The 21,839-nt window shown below is 49.3% G+C and overlaps 2 protein-coding genes across 4 annotated transcripts; one reads left to right on the top strand and one right to left on the bottom strand.

The window, feature by feature from the left end:
- Window positions 1–541: 541 nt before the first annotated feature.
- On the bottom strand, window positions 542–6,601 carry EIF1AD (eukaryotic translation initiation factor 1A domain containing). 3 transcript variants are annotated; one of them, XM_034775509.1, is made up of 7 exons: window positions 6,205–6,601; window positions 5,119–5,211; window positions 4,271–4,441; window positions 3,595–3,703; window positions 3,244–3,352; window positions 1,086–1,136; window positions 542–748 (listed from the first exon to the last, which is right to left on the bottom strand). In XM_034775509.1, exons 3-7 carry the CDS (start codon window positions 4,355–4,357, stop codon window positions 583–585), a joined length of 522 nt encoding a protein of 173 aa, XP_034631400.1. In that variant the 5' UTR covers window positions 4,358–4,441; window positions 5,119–5,211; window positions 6,205–6,601; the 3' UTR covers window positions 542–582. The 3 variants fall into 3 exon arrangements, with proteins under 3 accessions (XP_034631400.1, XP_034631399.1, XP_034631401.1); XM_034775508.1 differs by having other exon boundaries at window positions 542–751; window positions 6,205–6,596; XM_034775510.1 differs by lacking the exon at window positions 1,086–1,136 and having other exon boundaries at window positions 542–751.
- A 78-nt stretch (window positions 6,602–6,679) lies between these two features.
- Window positions 6,680–20,576, top strand: BANF1 (BAF nuclear assembly factor 1). Its single transcript, XM_034775511.1, has 3 exons — window positions 6,680–6,824; window positions 17,041–17,183; window positions 19,825–20,576. The coding sequence occupies exons 2-3, from the start codon at window positions 17,058–17,060 to the stop codon at window positions 19,969–19,971; spliced, it is 273 nt and encodes a 90-aa protein (XP_034631402.1). The 5' UTR covers window positions 6,680–6,824; window positions 17,041–17,057; the 3' UTR covers window positions 19,972–20,576.
- Window positions 20,577–21,839: the final 1,263 nt, after the last annotated feature.

Here is a 21,839-nt window from a genome sequence, read left to right as displayed (position 1 = left end):
ATTGAATAAGGCAGAGGGGAGACAGCTTATTACACAGCAATAGTGTCTAGGACAGACGGCACCCAGTGCTTTGCCCAAGGAGCCTGCATTAGAGCAGAGGGCACAGTCCAGTCCCCCGTTAAAAGGGGCTGATAAGGGATGCTGACGGTGGGCTGCTCCATCTTAAATGAGGCCTCCCAGCTGCTATAACTTTACTCCTCCCCAGCCCCCTCTTTACAGCTTCAAGCAGCACTGCTGCCTAGAACCCCATTTCCCTCTGCCCCAAGGAGCAGTGCCACTCTTCCCCCAGAGTCAGCTGGGTGAAAAGTGAAATAACCATGCATTGGGCACAACAGGCCCAGCACCTTCATCTCTAGTGAGCTGGATGCTGCAGCAACTCATGGCTCAGACAGCAGAGGTGATGGAGGGAAGAAATGTGTCCCCAGCAGGGGGCAGCACTGAGGCACTTCCAAGCCAGCTGGAGCATTCCCCAGGCTGGTGGATGTGAGTTCAGGCCTCAGAAAGCAGTCTCCTTCCTGCTGGATCAGGCTCCTCCTGCATGAGGTGTTTAGGAGGCTAGATCAGCTTTTCTGCCCTGGGTCGCTATTTTTCTTCCTCATCCTGGTCACTGGCCACTGCTGCCTCCTCCTCACTGTCGTCCTCGCTCTCTGTGCAGCCGTAGCGCAGTCTGTTCGTGTTCACAAACAGGTCACTGTCGTCGTCCGAGTCCTCTTCCCCAGAGGAGCGGGCAGCTGTTTGCTCCCCTTCCCTGCTGCAGAAAGGGGTGGCTGTCAGTTCTAGGCCTGTGGCCCTTGCTGTCACCTGGCTTCCCCCTTGGGGCAGCTGCCCCGATAGGGGCACTAGCCTAAGACTGGAGACCTGGGTTACCTAGGACTGGAAGGGACCTTCTGGACCAGTTAGCCCCATCCCTGCTATCACAGCCACCTCGTCATAGAATCCAGCTTCCTCTGTAAACTCATTGGGCTGTTTGCCCCCATCTCCTGGGGAGGCTGTTCCAGAACCTCCCTCAGAGGGGCTGAAATGTAATTTCCAGTCTAGTTTATTCCTGGACAGTTAAGCAGCCATCCCCCTCCTTTCCCACTCACCTGGCCTCAGAGCTGGGCTGACTTTCTGCAGTGTCAGAGAAGGCCTCAGGCCTGTGGGGGAAAAGGCATGAGATGATAGAACAGCCCTGACTTTGCGACAATGGCTCTGACATTTCCCTTCTAGGGAGGGCTGCAGGGAATGGGATATGGGGCCTTTCCTCTCCACTCCAGCCCCTGCCTAGGGCATGGGACTGCTTCAGCCAACACAGCCCCTGCTGTGCAAAAGGGGCCACTAGTAACCACAGCACAGACTGATTTTCCCACCAACACAATCGACAGACAAACTACTTTGCATCAAAACCCAAACTGGTGGCAAAACCTCATTTGACAAAAAGAGCAGGAGTACTTGCGGCACCTTAGAGACTAACATTTATTAGAGCATAAGCTTTCGTGGACTACAGCCCACTTCTTCGGATGCATATAGAGTGGAATAAATATTGAGATATATACACACACATACAGAGAGCATAAACAGGTGGGAGTTGTCTTACCAACTCTGAGAGGCCAATTAAGTAAGAGAAAAAAAATTGAAGTGATAATCAAGATAGCCCAGTACAGACAGTTTGATAAGCAGTGTGAGAATATTTACAAGGGGAGATAGATTCAATGTTTGTAATGGCTCAGCCATTCCCAGTCCTTATTTAATCCTGAGTTGATTGTGTCTAGTTTGCATATTGATATAGTCCACGAAAGCTTATGCTCTAATAAATTTGTTAGTCTCTAAGGTGCCACAAGTACTCCTGTTCTTTTTGCAGATACAGACTAACACGGCTGCTACTCTGAAACTCCTCATTTGACAGTTTTTCCCATTTTTTCAGTTAAACTAGAACCTGAGACTTGGTTTTGGCCAAGTTAGTTTTCAAAAGTTTTGTAGAGGGAAACTTCCTTTACTCCATCCCTGCCTCCCTCATGTTAAGGAGTCCTAGAGCAGGTAGCCAGAAAAGGGATCATCTAATCTGACTCCTGTACAACAGGCTCTAGGACTGCTCTGAATTAATTTCTATTCAAACTACATCAAGTCTTTCCAAATCACCTCTGAGCTGGATTTAAAAATTGCCAGCACTGATGAATCCACCACAGCCTTTGGTCAGTTGTTCCAATGAACCCTCTGCTTTCCAATCTGCATGTGTCTAACTTCAATTTCCAACCATTGGCTCTTGTTCAATGTTTGTCTGTTAGATTGTAGAGCCTATTGTCAAATGTCTGTTCCCCCTGCAGGTACATATAGACGGGGCTCAAGTCACCCCTTAAGCTAAGATTGAGCTCTGGAGTCTGTCACCAATCCTTATATTCTTGTGGCTCTTCTCTGCCCCCTCCAATTTATCAACATTCTTCTTGAGACAAGATCACAGCAGCCCCAAACTGATTATAAACAGCATCTGCTGCCAAAGCAACAGGCCCCCTGCTGGAGAACTACCACCCCATCTGCATCCAATGCCCCTGGAGCTAACTGCTCTGCTTCTATTCCTACAGCTCACCAGTGGTGGGAATCAACCCTAGGCTCAGAACTGAAGCCCAAATTGAGCAGTGAAGGAAACTAGTCCTTGGAACAGCTTATCCAGGGCTGGGGTGGATTCTCCATTAGGATGGTCTAGGGCCACTAGCCCAGCATGGGGCAGAGCAGGGTTCAGTTCCTGGTTCTGCTACTGCCCTTGGGCGAGTTGCTTTGTGTATCTTGTGCCTCAGTTTCCTCATCTGTAAAACGGGGCTAATCCTTCCTTACTGGGCAGGGCTGTGAGGAGAAATTCCACAGCAAGAGGTGCTGGGATTCCATGCTGAGTGTCATGAGTAAATCTATGCCAGGGAGGCTGGGAGCTTTCTAGAGTCCCCAAGACTGGCCCACTTGCTTCAGAGGGGGGAAGATGTCCTGCAGGCTCCTCTTCCTACAAGATGGACCTTGCTCTTGACAGCCCAGGCAGGGCTGGTGACACATGGGCACTGCTAAGGGGAAGCAGCAAGGCTCAGGAAGGGATGTAAAGAGCAGAAGGGACCAGCTGATGAAATCTCAGCCTCAGGAGGGACACTCAGGCCTGGGCCAATCCCCACTAACTCTTTTCTCCAGCACCTTGGTGCCAGAGGGGCAAGAGCAAGGAGTCTGGGAGCTCATGGCTCATCACACACACACACATGCATCCTCCCCCACGCCTCCAACTCCTACCAGAGCCCTTCTTTCTTTAGGTACCGCACATGGTCCTTGTACAACACAAAGTTGATCTCAGCCTTCACCTTCTCGCCCTCTTCGATGGGGTCCACCAGCAGAAAGTCACCTGCAATGATAGAGGGACAGAGTGGGGAGTTTGCCTGGTTTAGGAGATGGGGAATGGGATACAGAGCCTTTCCCCTCTAGGGAGTGCCAGCTCTCATCTAGCCCCAGAGTGGGGGGACTGGTGGGCAGGGAATGGGACACAGAGCTTCTTCCTCTTTTGGGATGAGGATTCCAATCTGGGGAGGTGGGATATGGGGCCTTTCCCCTCAAGAGGTGCCATGAACCCAGCTGCACTGTACTCACCTCGTTTGATCCAGATGTTCTTGCGGAATTTTGTGGGCATGCTCACTAAGAATCTAGTCCCCTCGGCTGTTTCCACCTCATGGAGGTTGTTTCCTGGAGTCCCCAGGACCTGGCAGAAGGAACAAAGGGGATTAACCAGAGAAGCTGCTTCCCGAGGGAATGGATTTTCCAGCACTGAGCACCTACAGATTAGGGCCTGTCTCAAAGTGATGCTCTAGCTCAACCACCAGAGCTGGGCTGCATGCAGGAATGGCTGTGGGGGGTATTCCATGGCCTGACTTATGCAGGAGTTCAGACTATATGATCAGGCTCCAATTTTGGCCTTGAAATCTTCTGCCCATGTAGGGTTTTCAGATGGCTCACACTCCACCTGGTCTGCTTACCCAGCAAGACAATGACTGGCTGAAGCCCTGAAGCATGAGATTGGACTGCAGTCGCCTTCAGCCAGCAGGAAGGGATTTTCTTCCCCAATGCACAGATATATTCGGGGGTTTTCTTGCCTTCCTCTGAAGCAAGGAGCTCACCAGTGCTCAAAGGATATGATGGCAGGGAAGTGCTGAGATGAGACATGCCCAGATGCTCCCCGCAAGCAACCCACACCCCATGCTGCAAAGGAAAGTGAAAACCCCCAAGGTCCCAGTGGAGCCCAGCTAAGCAGGGTTGCTCCCTCTCTCACCCGGACAATCTGCTGTTGAGGAGATGGCACCACGTATTCCTCCAACACCTCTTTCACCACATGCTTGCGTTTGGTTGCTTGGGACATCCTGGTGCGTTAGCCCTCAGGGACAGGATCCCTGCTGGGCGGGTGAAGTGCTGAATGGCTGGAAGGCACACGTGCTCTGGAAGGCTATAAGGAGAGAAGGAACAGTAGAGGGAGAAGAGTCTTGTTGCATCTTCCCAAGATCAAATAAGCTTCTGAAGGCAAAGAGTTCCCCAGTGAAAAGGGCACTGGGCTGGGAGCCAGGAAATCTGGGTTCTGTTGCAAGCTCTGCTGTTGACTTTGGGCAAGTCCTTTTGCCACTCAGTGCCTCAGTTTTCCCTCCCCCCACAGACCCTTAGTCTAGATAGAGTACAAGCTCTTTGGGGCAGGGACTGCTTCTCACTAAGTGTCTGTGTACCGCCAGGCATGATGGCATCAGGGTCTGTACAGCACCCAGTACCATGTGTAGGCACAGAGTGCCTGCCAGCCCCTTAACTGAGATCAAGGCCCCATTGTGTCAGGCACTGCATAGACACAAAGTGAGAGACAGTCCCTGCCCTGAGGAGCTTGCAGTCAAAATAGACAAAGGGCAGGAGAAAATGAGGCACAGCGAGAAGGGTTATTGAGGGGGCAGAACAGAATCCAGGCAGCCCTGGATCCCTGACCAGCGCCCTCCCCACTACACCACACTGCCTATCCATCAAGGATGTCCCCTTGATCTTAGGTTATCAGAGATGCCCCATCTACTTTCTGTACTCCCCCCAGATGGGGCAGAGATTGTCTGCTCTCCCAGGAAGCCAGCAGCACCACTACCTGCAAGGTACCTGTTTGGGGGATAAAAAGAGGCTGTCCGTCTCTGATAGTTGAGGATCCAGCACTGAATTCAGTCCTCGAGGCATCCACCAACACTGGACACACTGGAAGAGGAACAAAGACAACTCTGTGGCTCATGGAAATGGACTGAGACTCCCTCACTCAGGGAATGAGGCAGCTCCGAGATTCCTCCATTCTGCTGGCAAATTCCAGGCCAGGCTCCTCACATTGTCTCCTGTAGTAATAATTCCAGTGAGAATGTTTTAGCCGTGAATCTCAAAGTGCTTTAACACGAGGAGGTCAGGATCATCAATAGGGAATTGGGGCACAGGGCGGGGAAGGGACAACACAGGGCAAACAGTGGGAGATGAAACCGAGGCAGAGATGGAGCATAACACGGAATAGATCCCAGGCATTTTGAGTGCCAATTGAGTACACCATCCCACTGGGCCATGGAAAGATTGCCAGCAATTCTGCTGATGATTGCATGAGGGAGATTAATTCTTCAGGGCTGAATCAGCTTCCCAGATAAAATCTCATCCACATCAGAGAATGAAGCAAAGACCCCACAGCGACCATGGAAACCAAGAAGAGGTTGATCCAGCCACTTTGTGCCATATCCCTGTTATGGTTCCCTTGCAGTCAGAGACAGACGAATGGGGTCGAGTGAATGAGTCACCTCTGTGACTCAGTTTCCCTCACCTAAAAAGTTGGGGATAATGCCTGCATCATCAGTCCGTGCTGAGATTCATTCCAGCCCTGCCCTAAGCATTAGACCCTTCTCCCCCCCCCCCATCTCCCAGAGCTGGGCTGGAACCCAGGAGTCCTACCCCCTCCCCCATCGCAGAGATTAGTCCCATTTGATTCTCCAGCTCCTCGCCCGGACGTGAGGACCAGGTCCCCTCCAGGGCTATTCCATGTCACCGGGGGGGGGGGGGCCGCTTCTTGGGGGCGGGGGGTTTCCTGTTGCCCTAACACCCGGGGGGAGAAAGCTGGTGTGTGTGTGTGTGTGTGTCTCTGCCGCCTCCCCCTCTCCCCAGGACGGGGGTTGGCCCTGCCGCCTCCCCACTGCCTCCGCTGGAGCCTCCTGTCCCTACCTCTCTCCACATGGGACTGAGTCGAGTCAACCGCTTCCGCCTCCTGAGCTCCCCCGCTCCACTTCCGGGTGTTCCGCTCGCTTCCGGCTCCTGACCCACTTCCGGGCGCCTCCTCGCCCTGCCCCGGTATCCCCTGATCCCCTCCCGGCCCCAGCTAACGCACGGGGCAGCCCGAGGGCGTTATTATGGGATGGAAGGGTTGTTACGGGCCAGCCCCAACGACAACAGGTGGCGTCAGAGCCTGGCCCCCGCCCATTGGTTACTGCCGGCGGAAGGATTAGTGGGTACCATCGAGTTTTCAACTGGCTAGAGTGTAGATTCTGAACTCTGTGGTTCAAATGTGGCTGGAGCGTCCCTAGGAGGGCGCTAGGGCTGTCAGGACTCATAGAGCGGATGTAGCCTAGAAAGAGTATCCCTGTACTCTATGGTTAAAAATGTGGCTGGATCGCCCCTGGAAGGGCTGTATATAGCGCCGCCTACTCTCTATGGTTATATGGGGTGCGAGGAGGCGCGCGTCCCGGCGTGGCCCGGAAGAGGAAGGGGTGTTTGCGCAGGCGCGGTGGGTGGCCGGTTGGGCGGGAGCGGCGGTGGCTGAGGTGCTGCAGCAGCGAGTGGAGCTGGTGAGTCGTTGCGGCGCTGGGCGGGGGCCTCGGGCAGGGTGAAGGCGGCTGCAGGCGGGGCGGTGTCTGTGGGGGAGCCTGAGGGGGTAGGGGAAGCAGGAGCTTAGGGAGGGGGGCGGAGGCTGGGGATGTCTCTGGCAGGGGGCGGTCTGGCGGGAGGGATGGCGATGGCGGCGGCGGCGGGTAGAGCGGAGGAGGGTGGTGTTGAGGGGCGGGGTATATGGTGGGGCGGGCTGTCTCTATGGGGGTGGGGTGAGTTAGGGAGAAGAGGGTCAGGTTGGAGTGTTTGGGGCTGGGGGGAGGGTTTCTCTGTAAGGATTGGTGGGGCTGACGGTTCCTGGAGGGGGGGCTTATCCATAGGGGAAGAGAAGGGTGGTCTCTCTATAGAGCAGTGGTTTCAGACCTTTTAAAGTACAAGATCACTTTTTGAATTTAAGTGCAACCTAGGATCTACCCTGCTCTTTCCCTGAGGCCCCACCCTGCTCATTCCACCCCCCCCCCCGTTGCTCGCTCTCCCCCACCATCACTCGTTGGGGCAAGGGGTTGGGGTTTGGGAGAGGAAGCAAGTTCTGGGCTGGGGCAGAGGGGTTTGCAGTGTGGGAGGGGGCTCTGGGTTGAGCTTGGGCCAGACGGTTGGAGTGCAGGAGGGGGTTAGGGGTGTGAGCTCTGGGAGGTAGTTTGGGTTCAAGGCTGGGGCAGGGGGTTGGGGTGCAGGAGGGAGTACAGGGTGCTGGCCCCATGCCCCTCCTGGAAGCTGCCCGCACGTCCCTGCCCTGTGCCCCCTGGAGGGGGGGCATGGCAAGCGGCTCTGTGTGCTGCCCATCTCTCCAGGCACTGCCGCCACAGCTCCCATTGGCTGCATTTCCCCATTCCCGCCCAATGGGAGCTGCAGGGTAGTGTTTGCAAGCAGGAGCAGTGTGTGGAGACCCCCTCCCCCCCCCCCCCCCCCGCAGGGACATGCTTGCCACTTCTAGGAGCAGTGTGGGGCCGGGGAAGGTAGGAAGCCTTCCTTAGCCCCGCTGCGCCACCGGACTTTTAGCAGCCAGATATGGCAATCTACTGATTGTTGACCTCTGCTATAGAGAGTGAGGCTTGGGAACTCTGTGGGGGTGGGTGGGCTGATGGTATCTGGGGGAGGGTTGAGTTAGTGCTAATGTTAATCCTTACTTAGCTCTTATCATTAGTAGCTCTCAAGAGATTTGTAAAGGAGGGTCAGTGTCATCCCCCATTTTACAGATGGGGAAACTGAAGCACAGAGTTGAAGTTAGGCCCCCGGGTCAGTAGCTGATCTGGGAATAGAATCCAAGTCTTTTGAGTCTAGTTCAGTTCTCTACCCACTGGGCTACGTTCTAGGGAAGAGAGGGGTAGAGTGCAGGTTTCTGAAATTATGGAGTTTTTTTTGAAGAGAACAGTGCTTGTGTTGAGTTAGAGGAGGCTCTTTAGTGGTGAGAGAGGGGTTGGGTTATGGTGGGTGTGTCTGGGATGGCTAGGAGTGTCTGTAGTGATGGTGTCAAGTATCGGGGGTAGTCGTGTTAGTCTGTATCTACAAAAACAACAAGGAGTCTGGTGGCACCTTAAAGACTAACAGATTTATTTGGGCATAAGCTTTCGTGAGTAAAAACCTCACTTCTTCGGATGCATAGGTGGTCTCTGCTGGGGCTGAAAGTGGCTCTGGGCAGGATTGGATTGGGAGCAGATGGTGGAAGGTGTTTCTGAATGGGTGGAGAGAGGATCTGAGGGGAGGGAGGTGGGGATGAGGGTGTTTCGGGGAGGGAGGGGTGTCTTTGTGATGAAGGAAGGGTGAGGGTGTGCATAGGGGAGGATGCATCTGGTGAGGATGGGCCAAGAGCAGGATCTCTAAAAGGGCTGAGGGTGTCTTGAGGGGAGGAAGGGGGTGCAGAGTCAAAGCAAGGGGCTTGTTGGTATTTGGCAGCAAGGATGGGGCTGAGGGTGCATGTGGAAGGGAGGGCGTTATCCCTGAGGTTGGGTGTTCTGCAGAAAGTGGGGAGTTCAGGGGCCTTTGGTGGGGCTGTCATAGATTCACAGGGGTCTTTACAGCCTTGGACTAGTCCCTGGAATGACCCCTTTACTGTGTTGACTCCATTAGGGGCATGCTCTCTCACTGGGGTAAGTCACGTGGCTTCACTGCCTCCTGGGACTGAACCTCAGAGCCTTTAGCACCCCTGCTAACTCTGTGAGCTTCCCTCAGTGAGTCCACTCAAATTGGACACCTGGGGAAGACTTACACACCCAAAGGGAGCAATGGAGCCCTGACTTCCTGACTATAGATTGACTAAGCCAGTGTTAAAACAGAAGGATTTATTAGAATACTCAAGGAGCTGACTGAGGAGATATCTGAGCTGCTAGTGATTATCTTCAAAAAGCCATGGAAGATGGGAAAGATTCCAGAGGACTAGAAAATGGCACTATATTTGCCCATCTATAGAAAGGGAAATAAGGACAACCCAGGGAATTACAAACCAGTCAGCTTAACTTCAGTACCCAGAAAGATAATGGAGCAAATAGGTATATCTCCATATATTATTATCTCATAGAACTGGAAGGGACCCTGAAAGGTCATTGAGTCCAGCCCCTTGCCTTCACTAGCAGGACCAAGTACTGATTTTTGCCCCAGATCCTTAAGTGGCCCCCTCAAGGACTGAACTCACAACCCTGGGTTTAGCAGGCCAATGCTCAAACCACTGAGCTATCCCTCCCCCCACAAATTATTAAGCAATCGTGTAAACACCTAGATCATGGGTGGGCAAACTGCGGGCCGGATTCAGCCCGCTAGCCATTTTAATCCAGCCCTTGAGCTCCCGCTGGGGACACTCCATGTGGCTCCTGGAAGCAGCAGCTTGGCCCCCTCCTGTTCTCCAGCCATCGAGCAGGGGTTGGGGGCTGTGCCACGCAGCTCCCAGAAGCAGAGGCATGGCCCCCCTTCTGGCTCCTACACGTAGGGGCTGTTACCTCAGTTCCCCCTAAAAACCAACCCAGGGTCACACTTGTATTAGTTTTATTACGATGCGGCTGTTGCATCAGATAGAAAAGAGATGGAGCTTATCCACACGCACACATTCACCGCATTCATACCCTCATGCACCCACACACGCACACAGGTGGAGAGTTACCAGAGACAGCGTGGAAGCTGAGAAGCCAAAGTGTGGTAGATCTGGTGTGTCCGCCTGTGGTCATGAATCCAGGCTGGTGAGCAGGTCAAGGAGCAGCAGCTTGTGTGCATGCCTTCTTCCTTTTTCTGGAACTGAGTGGCTCCTGTCACGTACACTGAGTTTTCCTTCTGTGTCCGTCACCGAGAAGCATTCCCAGATCAGTTTCTTTCATGCATACCAGGTTCTTCTTTTCTTTACAGCACCCCATGATTGCCTTCTCAGGGCAGATTATATCAGACACACTTGGCTCCTGTCTCCGAGCTCTTTTCTCCTTATAGTTCCTCTCCACCCAGGCCCACATACACTCCCTTGTTCACACTCCCTTATCTTCCCCACACGCTCCCTCGTTCACACTCTCGGATTGCGTGATGGGATATTACAAAGCTTGGAAGTTCATACAAGTGGTAATTTGAAAAGGTTATAGAGCTTACAAAGGTTACAAAACTTAAAAGGTTATGTTAACAATAACTGAAGTTACAAAAAGAACAGGAGTACTTGTGGCACTTTAGAGACTAACAAATTAGAGACTACAGCCCACGAAAGCTTATGCTCAAATAAGTGTGTTAGTCTGTAAGGTGCCACAAGCACTCCTGTTCTTTTTGCAGATACAAACTAACATGGCTGCTACTCTGAAACCTGAAGTTACAAAATCTGCAAAAAGGTTGCAGAACTTAGTGATACAAGTTACAGATTTTACAATCGTGTTTGAGCGGAGGCTTTACATAACGGGCAGCCAGGGGACTCCCCTCTGCACGCTCCCCCCATCCCAAGAGCTGGGAACCTCATCCAATGGGAGCTGCAGGGGCGACGCCTGCGGACGGGGCCATCTGCAGAGCCTCACGTAGGAGCCGGGGCGGGGATATGTCGCTGTTCCCTGGACCTGCTTGAGGTAAGGGCTGCCCGGGGCCTGCACCCCAGACCCTCTCCCCGTGCCCCAACCCTCCTGCCCTAGCCCTGATCCCCTTCCAGCCCCCTCAATCCCAGCCTGGAGCTCCCTCTTGTACCCCAAACGTCTCATCCCCAGCGCCACCCCGGAGACCTCACCCTCCCACAGCCCTGCCCTAGCCCTAATCCCCCTCCCACCCTCTGAACCCCTCGATCCCAGCCTGGAGCACCCTCCAACACCCCAAACTCCTCATCCCCAGCCCCACCCTAGAGCCCACACTTCCAGCCAGCGTCCTCACCCATTCCCGAACCCCAACTCCAATTTTATGAGCATTCATGGCCTCCCCATGCAATTTCTGTTCCCTGATGTGGCCCTCGGTCCAAAAAGTTTGCCCACCCCTGACCTAGATGATGATGATAAGCTGATAAGTAACAGAATGGATTTGTCAAGAACATATTGAGTCAAACCAACCTAATATCTTTCTTTGACAGGGTAACAAGCCTTGTGGATAGAGGGGAAGCCGTAGATGTGGTATATCTTGACTTTATTAAGGCTTTTGATATTGTCTCGTGTGACAGTCTCATAAATAAACTAGGGAAATACAACCTACATGGAGCTACTATAAAGTGGGTGCATAACTGGTTGGAAAACTGTTCCCAGAGTAGTTATCAGTAGGGCTGTCAAGCGCTTAAACAAATCAATTGCACTTAATAGAAAACCCTTTATTTGTAAAAAACTTTGTTTTTGATTACAAACATTTGCACTGTAAAAAACAAAAATAGTATTTTTCAATTCACCTAATACAAGTACTGTAGTGTAATGTCTTTATCATGAAAGTTTAACTTACAAATGTCGAATTATGTACAAAAAACCCCTGCATTCAAAAATAAAACAATGTCAAACTTTATAGCCTACAAGTCCACTCAGTCTTATTTCTTGTTGTTCAGCCAATCACTCAGACAAACTTGTTTGTCTACATTTGCAGGAGATAAAGCTGCCCGCTTCTTGTTCACAATGTCACCTGAAAATGAACAGGCATTCACATGGCCCTGTTGTAGCCAGCGTCGCAAGATATTTATGTGCCAGATGCATTAAAGATTCATATGTCCCTTCATGCTTCAACCACCATTCCAGAGGACATGCGTCCCTGCTGATGATAGGTTCTGCGCTATAACAATCCAAAGCAGTCCAGGCCCGCGCATGTTCATTTTCATCATCTGAGTCAGATGCCACCAGCAGAAGGTTGATTTTCCTTTTTTGTAGTTTGGGTTCTGTAGTTTCCGCATTGGAGTGTTGCTCTTTTAAGACTTCTGAAAGCATACTCCACACCTTGTCCCTCTCAGATTTTGGAAGGCACTTCAGATTCTTAAACCTTGGATCGAGTGCTGTAGCTATCTTTAGATATCTCACATTGGTACCTTCTTTGCGTTTTGTCAAATCTGCATCAAAAGTGTTCTTAAAATGAACATGTGCTGAGTCATCATCTGAGACTACTAGAAGATGAAATATATGGCAGAATGTGAGTAAAACAGAGCCAGCGACATAAAATTCTCCTTCAAGGAGTTCAGTCACAAATTTAATTAACACCTTATTTTTTTAATGAGTGTCATCAGCATGGAACCATGTCCTCTAGAATGGTGGCCAAAGCATGAAGGGACATATGAATGTTTATCATATCTGACATGTAAATACCTTGCAATGCAGGCTACAAAAGTCCCATGCGAACGCTTATTCTCACTTTCTGGTGACATTGTAGATAAGAAGTGGGCAGCATTATCTCCCGTAAATGTAAACAAACTTGATTGTCTTAGCGATTGGCTGAACAAGAAGTAGGACTGAGTGGACTTGTAGGCTCTAAAGTTTTACGTGTTGTTTTTGAGTGCAGTTATGTAACAAAAAACTACATTTGTAAGTTGCACTTTCATGATAGAGGCTGCACTACAGTACTTGTATGAGGTAAACTGAAAAATACTATTTTTACAGTGCAAATATTTGTAATGAAAAATAATATAAAGTGAGCAGTGTACACTTTGTATTCTGTGTTGTAATTGAAATCAGTGTATTTGAAAATGTAGAAAAACATCCAAAAATATTTAATAAATTTCAATTGCTATTCTATTTTTAATATTGACTAAAATGCGATTAATCGCAATTAATTTGTTTGAGTTAATCATGTGAGTTAACTGCGATTAATCAACAGCCCTAGTTATCGGTGGTTCGTGGTTCACAGTCAAACTGGAAGGGTATATCAAGTGGGGTCCCACGGGGATCACTTTTAGGTCCAGTTCTGTTCAATATCTTCATCAGTGATTTAGATAATGGCATAGAGAATACACTTCTATAAAGTTTGTGGACGATACTAAGTTGGGAAGGGTTGCAAGTGCTTTGGAGGATAGGATTAAAATTCAAAATAATCTCAACAAACTGGAGAAATGGTCTGTAGTAAATAGGATGTAATTCAATAAGGACAAATATAAAATACTCCACTTAGGAAAGAACAATCAGTTGCATACATACAAAATGGGAAATGACTATCTAGGAAGGTGTTCCCCAGAAAGGGATCTGGGGGCTCATAATGGATCGCAAGCTAAATATGAGTCAACGGTATAACGCTGTTCCAAAAAAGCAAACATCATTCTGGGATGTAATAGCAGGAGTATTGTAAGCAAGACATGAGAAGTAATTCTTCCGTTCTACTCCATATTGATTACGCCTCAACTGGAGTATTGTATCCAGTTCTGGGCACCACGTTTCAGGAAAGATGTGGACAAATTGCAGAAAGTCCAGAGAAGAGCAACAAAAATGATTCGAGATCTCGAAAACGTGACTTATGAGAAAAGATTGAAAAAATTGTGTTTGTTTAGTCTGGAGAAGAGAAGACTGAGAGGGGACATAACAGTTTCAAGTACATAAAATTTTATTAAAAGGAGGAGAGAGAAAATTTGTTCTCCTTAACCCCTGAGGATAGGACAAGAAGCAATGGGCTTAAATTGCAGCAAGGGTGGTTTAGGTTGGACACTAGGAAAAAAATCCTAACTGTCAGGGTGGTTAAACACTGGAATAAATTGCCTAGGGAGGTTGTGGAATCTCCATCATTGGAGATTTTTAAAAGCAGGTTGGACAGACACCTAGATAATACTTAGACCTGCCTTGAGTGCAGGGGACTGGACTAGATGACCTCTCGAAGTCCCTTACAGTCCTGTGCTTCTATTAGATGTCTGGAACACAGCTTAGAAAGTCCTTGGTTAGCATAGAGAATAGCAAGTTACAGCAAAGTCCATCTGGGTCAGTGCAGAGCTCTCCCTGACCCCCGTTGATTCCCAGTCCAGAAGTTGAGAGTTACTTCCAGCAGTCCACACTGAACAAACCCCAATGGCCCCGCTTCGTCTTTTGTTCTTGTTCCTGGGCAAACATTGTCATCTGGTCTCCTCCTCAGGCCTTTGTGCTCCAGCTGCTCACAACTGGCTGGTTTCCTGCTGAGGGTGTGACCCCCTGTCATTAGTTGCTAGGTACCAAATGGTGAGGCAGTTGTAATGGCCATTGTCTGTTGGGACTCTCCATGGGCATGGGTCCCCCTGGCTCCAGACAGCCAGGCCTCAGTCATACCTGTATCTCTGGGCCTCTGCAAAAAGCAAACAACCCTTTCCACCCACCTACTTAACCAAGTACCACATAGGGAAACTGAGGCACGCACAACATTCTCACAAAATGTTATGAAAAATTCCCACTCCATCACTGGGGGTCTCTAGGAAGGCTGAGGAGGAGAATGAGGCTGAAGGTATCTGGATGGGGCTTAGTATTGAGGGGCCTTTGCAGGAGTAGGTTAGGGAGGAGTTGGGGATATCTGCATGGGAGGTTGGAGGGGTCTGCTGAAGGAGGCTGGGAGCTAGTGGGCGGGAAATCTGGAAGGGGAATGATGCTGGAGAATTTGGACGGTTGTTGGAGGTGGGGAGAGGTGATCTTGGGAGCCTTGGGGGGGTAGGACAAATGCATGGGGACAGGACTGGAAGCACTCAGGTGTTAAGTTTTGTTGCTTGGGGCAAGAGTCCTGGAAGGGGATCAGAAGTACTGGGAGTGGGGAGCAGGGAAGTGGGCTGAGACTCCTGTGTGGAGGAGTTTGGTCCTGGGACATCAGTCTCCCTTCCCAACCCTTAAAGCTTCTAACTAAAACCATGATGTGTCCAGTCCTCCCTCTGCCTGTGAGGTGTGTATAAGGAAGCTGACTAGGAATAATGCCTCAAGAAAAACCTTTGCTCCATGAAAAGTCCAAGGCTATCATTCTCTCCTCCTGTCAGATCAGAGTGTGATAGACTTGAGTTACAAGACTAGGAAGTTGGTTAAATTCCTGATCTGGGAATTCCCTCTCCTGTGGACAGAAAATGTAAAACGGGGGGCAGTTTTAAGTACAAATAACCATTTTTTGTATTTTTGACTACTTTTCTTGACCACGTACCAAAGCTCTATGAGCTTTTATTACTGCCTTAGCTATGTGTTAGCACCATGTGTTCTGCTCCTGGCATCTCGGTAGATGAGTCCATTTCCAGTGGCTTCATTTGTTCTCATTAGACTGCAGTTGTCTTGTTTACCCATGTATGCAGACAATTCAGTGAGCTAACACTGTGGGTGAATATTTCAAATATTAATTTAAGAATCCTGGGTAAAATTTGACACTAGCCGTCTGGTTTCTTGGAAGCTATTTTTATTGGCTTCTTCCCAGAAAAATAAAACTTCCACACTTTATGAAACAGATTTCTCTCCTCTGCTCCTGTGATTCAGGGCTTGTTTATTTTAAGTAATTTACAATTTCTACAACTACAAGGGAAACTAAAAGCTGAAGTTGGGCATCTGTACAGAGATAAAATTGAAATATTTCATCCAGTCTCATTATTGCAGCTGAGAGCTATGATAAAGGTGTTAGGCTTCCTACAACTAATTAATATTTTTATATTACAATAGTGATCAGAGGCTTTGCTGTGCACACTCTGTACACAGACAATTCTTGGCCCATATTCCAATCTTCCTTATTGTGTTTTTTTGTTGTTGTTGTTTTGTTTTTTTAAGGCTAGAAGGGACCATTAGGTGTATTCTGACCTCCTGCATAATGCCAGCTGTAGAATTTCACCTAGTTACTGCTGTATTGAGCCCAATAACTTCCCTCAGTTACATTCAGACTGGTGTGCATGACAGAGGAGATATATATAGAACATGTATATACATTCCCTCTTCTATATATAGCGCTGGGCACTAGCCATGCAGTTTATAGCTATTCTGAAAGTGATCTGTGTGCTTGAACAGTGTTCTCAGAGGTTTGGCTGATGGCTGTTAATGAATCTAAATTGTGGTCTCTCTGATCTGTGGAAGACCTGTTAGAATCTGAGATCACAACTAAAAGGGACTTTTGTGGGCATCTGTCCACAACGGAACCACTGGTATCTTACGATGATTATGTTGTGGAAAATTGACCACACGGTTGATTTTGGATCAGACAGCCTGAGGTTCCTTTATTGATCAATCAAACATGCATGCATGGGGAAATCAGCCAAGGCAGCCAAACACCCTCCTCCCCCCCCCCCCCCCGATAAAATGCGAGAGTTTATATAGGATAAAACCACAAAAATTACATATACTTCCTTAAAGTTTTACAGCCATAGAAGGAATAAAGCAAAGCAAGCCTTTTCTGTTTTTCCTTACTTTTGCTCTTTGCAGTTTCTTGTTCTGTCACCTGTCAGCTATTAATCATAAGCTGTTACAAAGGTTAATTCTACTTTTATAATGTCTGCAGTCAGTTCTGCTTTTATAGTTTCTAAAGTTCTGCTTTTATGATTTCTCTTTACCCTACCTTTTCTATCTCCCCCTCCCCCCCTTCTACCTTCAGGCCATACTTTACACACCTCTTAACTAAGTTTAGGCCATGACCATTATTCCTCCACAATTAGTAGGATCTTGTAAATAGTAAGTACCAGCACTTGTTTCTGTACTCACTTAAAACTTAGAGTGGATAAGATCTTTCGTTTTGCACCAAAATATATTTCACACACATTCAAGTCCCCAAATCCTGATTGAGTGGGTGCAGCTAATATTGATCTCTGGTCCAGCAGGATTCAGGGCTCTATGGCACATGTTGCCTCTTACTACAATGTCTGATCTTCTCTTCTTTTAGATCAAGCACCAGCCAGTATGTCGTCCACCTCACAGAAGCACCGGGACTTCGTGGCTGAGCCCATGGGGGAGAAGCCCGTGGGAACTCTGGCTGGAATTGGGGATGTTCTTGGAAAGAAACTGGCGGACAAAGGCTTTGACAAGGTCTCTGGAACCTTTTTTTGCGCAGCTCTCTGTATCTTTAGAGGGGTGGAGTTCAGAAAGCTCAGCTCTGGCTGGGTCAGTGGCTTGAGTGAAACCGTGTGGGAAATTGGGGCTTGAAATTGATTCACCAGCAATTTTGGAGCATCTTGGATAACTCCAAGAGGCAAAAGTTCCTCTTAAATCATGTGCCAACACAGGGCACCTTCTCCCTGCGATGCTCCTGTCACAAGGGGAGCTGGCCCTTTGAGGGGATTATGGCTCTTCTAGGTGTAGCCCACCTCCCCTAGTGAAGAGAGAGGATAGTTACATGCTGGGGCAGCATGGGATTTAGAACCAGACTTGTTGGGAGGGGGTAGGAAGGCAGCCTGAATTCAGGGAGAGCAGATGTGGGATTGAGTGCTCCATTAAAGAGCAGACAGAACAGCCAAGGAGGAGGCCTAGGCTGTTCTCCAAAGGTTGTAGGTGGGCCTGGGGTAGATGACAGGGAGAAGAGCCTGCTAGAAGAACTGCAGCAGGGATGGGACTAAGACAGGGGTGGGCAAACTACAGCCTGCGGACCAGATCCGGCGCCTCAGGGCTTTGGATCCGCCCCGCAGGATTGCCACTCCCGTGGAGCCGCGGACCCCGCACCGCTTCAGAAAGCAGCTGGCACCACGTCCCTGTGGCCCCTAGGAGAGGGGGGACAGAGGGCTGAGCGCACTGCCCTTGCTTGTGGGTACCTCCCCCGAAGCTCCCATTGGCCGCGGTTCCCCATTCCCGGCCAATGGGAGCTTCGGGGGAGGTACTCACAGTCAAGGGCAGCTTGCTCAGCCCTCTTCCCCGCCTTCCCAGGAGCCGCAGGGACGTGGTGCCAGCTGCTTCCCAAAGCGGTGCAGGGTCCATGGCGCCACGGGAGTGGCAATCCCGTGGGCCGGATCCAAAGCCCCGAGGGGCTGGATCCGGCCCGCTCCAGGTAAGCAGTTCTGGGCCAGAGCCTGCACCCCAAACCCCTCCTGCACCCTGCCCCCCCACCCCCCGCCCCCCGCCCCCCTCCCGCACCCCAACCCCCTGCCCTGAGCCCCCTCCTACATCCCGCACCCCTCTTCTGCTCCAACCCCTTGTCCTGAGCCCCTTCCTGCACCCCAACCCACTGCCCCAGCCCTACATTCATGGCCCTGCATGCAATTTCACCACCTAGATGTGGCCCTCGAGCCAAAAAGTTTGCCCACCCCTGGACTAAGAACCTCTGCATCAAGAGTGTGAGCCAATTAGGAAGGCTTGGTGGGGGAGAGATCTGTGGTTTGAACTCTGGTTTATTAATGTAGACTCCTGAAAAGGAAAGGATTAGTGAGAAAAGATCTGATGAACTAGAGAAGGGGAAACTGAGGCAGGGCCCAAAACCACATTGGGCAAGTCCTGCTGTAGTAACAAGGTTAGAAACAGGACAAGTGACAATCTGCCTTAACCAGCATCTTCCTTAAAAGATCACTGTCGCATACTTCTGACTCTGAGTGCCTGAGCAATCCTGTAAGAGCAAGCCTGACCACAGCCTAATCCCTGTTACCTCTTCAGAGGTTGTAAAGCCCTTAATTCCCCTTTCACCAGAATTGATATGCCTTGTAATTGTCATAAATACAAAAGCTCCAGGCAATCAATTCTCCAGACTCTTGTTTTAAAATATCCATCTGCCCTGTGGTGTGGAATCCCTTGTATGTGGAAGGAAATCCTTTCACGCACTGTCAGCTTGAGTTGTAGAGATCAGAGATCCCAGCTGCTGTGGTTCCCATGAATGCAAGACTTTTATTTCTACCTTACTTCTATGTCCCCTAGAGGTCATCCTGAATAATGGCTCTAGATGTTCACAACTAACACCAGACTGCATGCTTGTAGGGGTTGGAAGGATAGTGCAGTTGCCTGGAACTCAGGCCTGGGTTCAACTCCACCTGAGCCACAGACTTCCTATGTGACCTTGGGCAAATCCACACTTAAGCTTCTTTGGCGTAGCTATGTCAGTGAGGGGTGTGACTTTTTTGCTGACAGCTAGGTTGGATAAGTGTAGAGGTTGTTACACCTGCAAGAGGACTGTTCTGCCAGTACGCAGTCTATCCTGGGAGGGTTTGCTGTTATAGCTGTGTTGTCAAACCTTAAGTTTAGACAAGGCCTTAACTCACCCTGTGCCTCAGTTCTCTGTCTGTAAAACAGGGATAATGTTCCCATCATTCACTTTCCTGTGAGGTTAAAGCCCATTGATCTGTGAGGTACTCAGTTGCAAGTTATGTTAGTATCGAGATTGAAAACCCCTGCCATAGAGCAAACTGGGAATCACGAGGTTATTACATGGGGGGTTCGCGAGCTGTCAGCCTCCACCCCAAACCCTGCTTTGCCTCCAGCATTTATAATGGTGTTAAATATATAAAAAAGTCTTTTTAATTTATAAGAGGGGGTCGCACTCAGAGACTTGCTATGTGAAAGGGGTCACCAGTAAAAAAAGCTTGAGAGCCTCTGCTCTATGGGACCGTGTAAAAGCTGTTCAGCTATCACTTACCCTTTAGAAACCAATCAGCGGACAACCTGGGGCTGTCCTATCCTCTCCTCCATTTAGCAACGGGTTTTGTGTGTATATTAACTATCAGTTGTGATACCCTTTCCTTTCTGTGCTCAGGCATATGTGGTACTTGGGCAATTCCTGGTTCTGAAGAAAGATGAAGAACTTTTCCGGGAATGGCTGAAAGACACGTGTGGAGCCAACGCCAAGCAATCCAGAGACTGTTCTGGCTGCCTGCGGGAGTGGTGCGATGCCTTCTTGTGAATATTGGTTATTGTTGCCTCCGCACCAGCAGTCACTATTATGGCTTTCATAGTTAGCAGGGGGAAAAAAAAAAAAATCTTCCAAACCCTTCCACTTTGTACCCAATCCAAAGGGCAGAATGAAATTAATAATTTATGGAAACCCCGCGGCATTCAGAATGTCTATTTACATAGCTCTGATTTCTAGCCAGAAAGAAAATAATTGTTCCTAGAACCTGCCGTTAATGTAACTGACAAGATTTCTTCTGGGGAAAGGGGGGTAATGTTCTATTCTACACCTTTGTTAGATCTGTGTTTGGATTTTATAGATACAAGGTTCCTCACTGTTTCAGACCAGCTAACTCCTAAAGCCTTAATAATCCGCATGCTTGTAAAGGGGAGCGCTTCTATTGTCTTAATTCGAACTCTCATTGATATGCAGCTTGCTCACTGTTAGTTTAAAAAAAAGTTGTGGTTTTAAGCTCATTCTGGCTTATTTCTGGAGCAGTTATTTGTGGACCCTCCAGATTGTTTTATGCCACTTGGCTTTCTTTGGAAAAGTAACAGTGGAAGAAAACATTGTAAAGTTTTTTTTAAAAACAATAAAAATCAGCTGTGTTAATATTCCAGAGTTGTTCTTGGTTTAACTTGTTTCCTAGGGGATCTGGGAGATGGTGGAGCAGATGTAGATGGGGTGTTGGTTGCAGAAGGGCATAGCACTATGAAGGTGGGGCACATGCTCTTGGAGGCTTAGATCTGGGCTGGAGAACAGGCTGCTGGGAGCTGGTGTTGAAAATCTAGTCTGAGCCTGTGAAGGACCTCTGTCCTGCTTACATTTCCCTGAGCTTGTTAGAGGTACTGGCCATTTAAGACATTGTGTTTCTAGCCTTTCAGTTCAGCTCCAACTCTCCTTAAATCCTTATGTCACCTGGTAGCAGGACCCTAGGGTGTCAGGTCTTCCTCCAGCTTGTGGAGTGCAAGAGAAGGGATACCTGTTTTGGCTGGCAGGTTTCCCCCAGCTATGTTACCCTAGTCCTTGGGGTTTCTGTTCCAGCACCTTGGGCAACTTCCTGCCAGTTTGCTGCCTGACACGAGGTAGTCCTCAGCCTGTCCGACAGCTGTGCCCCCTGCTTGGGATGCAGCCTGTTATCCAAATGTTGCTGGTCACCCACTTAGCTGGAGTTGGGGAGATAGCTATTCTGCCCCTTAGTGGCTGTGACAATGGGGTTTATATACCCCATCACAGAAGGCTTGTCCCATTTTTGAGGGGGGCAGGCTGTGAACCAGTAACTTGCCAGACTTCATCTGGTGATAGCAATGGTAGAAGCCAAAGTAGTACTGAAAGGGCTCACATACCATTGTTATCTAAGCCTGCTTGGAGCTGTCACATCTCCCTATGGCTGAATATTACACTGGAAATGCACATTCCAGGTGTGGACAAATTCCACGGGGCAGAAAAATCTTATCACAGGAAAGTGTCTTGGCAGCCAAGAGCCACCCATTGTGTTGGGAAGATTGGCAGAAGCACTAGCCAACATAATCACTTCTACTCTGCAGGTGCTCAATCCTCAGGTGGAGGATGGGCCGTGGTACCTAAGGTAGTTCAGGCAGCTCACGTAAGGGACAGGATTAGAATTTAAAACTACCTTGGCAAATTAAAGTATTCATCTGAAATCAAGACAAAATTCAGTAAAGACAAGTGCAAAGTATGCTTAGGAAATCAAAACCAAATGAACCAATACATGACAGGGAAGAACTGGCTAGGTGGTTGTACTGCTGAAAAGGAGGTGGAGATGAGAGCGGATTACAAATTGGACATGCATCAACAGTGTGATGCAGCTGCAAAAAAGTCTTACTATTCTGGGGTGTTAGCAGGAGTGTTGTGTGTCA

The sequence above is a fragment of the Trachemys scripta genome, chromosome 7 (genome assembly GCF_013100865.1).
Source record: "Trachemys scripta elegans isolate TJP31775 chromosome 7, CAS_Tse_1.0, whole genome shotgun sequence".
Taxonomy (NCBI): Eukaryota; Metazoa; Chordata; order Testudines; family Emydidae; genus Trachemys; species Trachemys scripta.
Note: the sequence above shows the minus strand (reverse complement) of the source record. Positions and strands in the feature narration are given on the sequence as shown.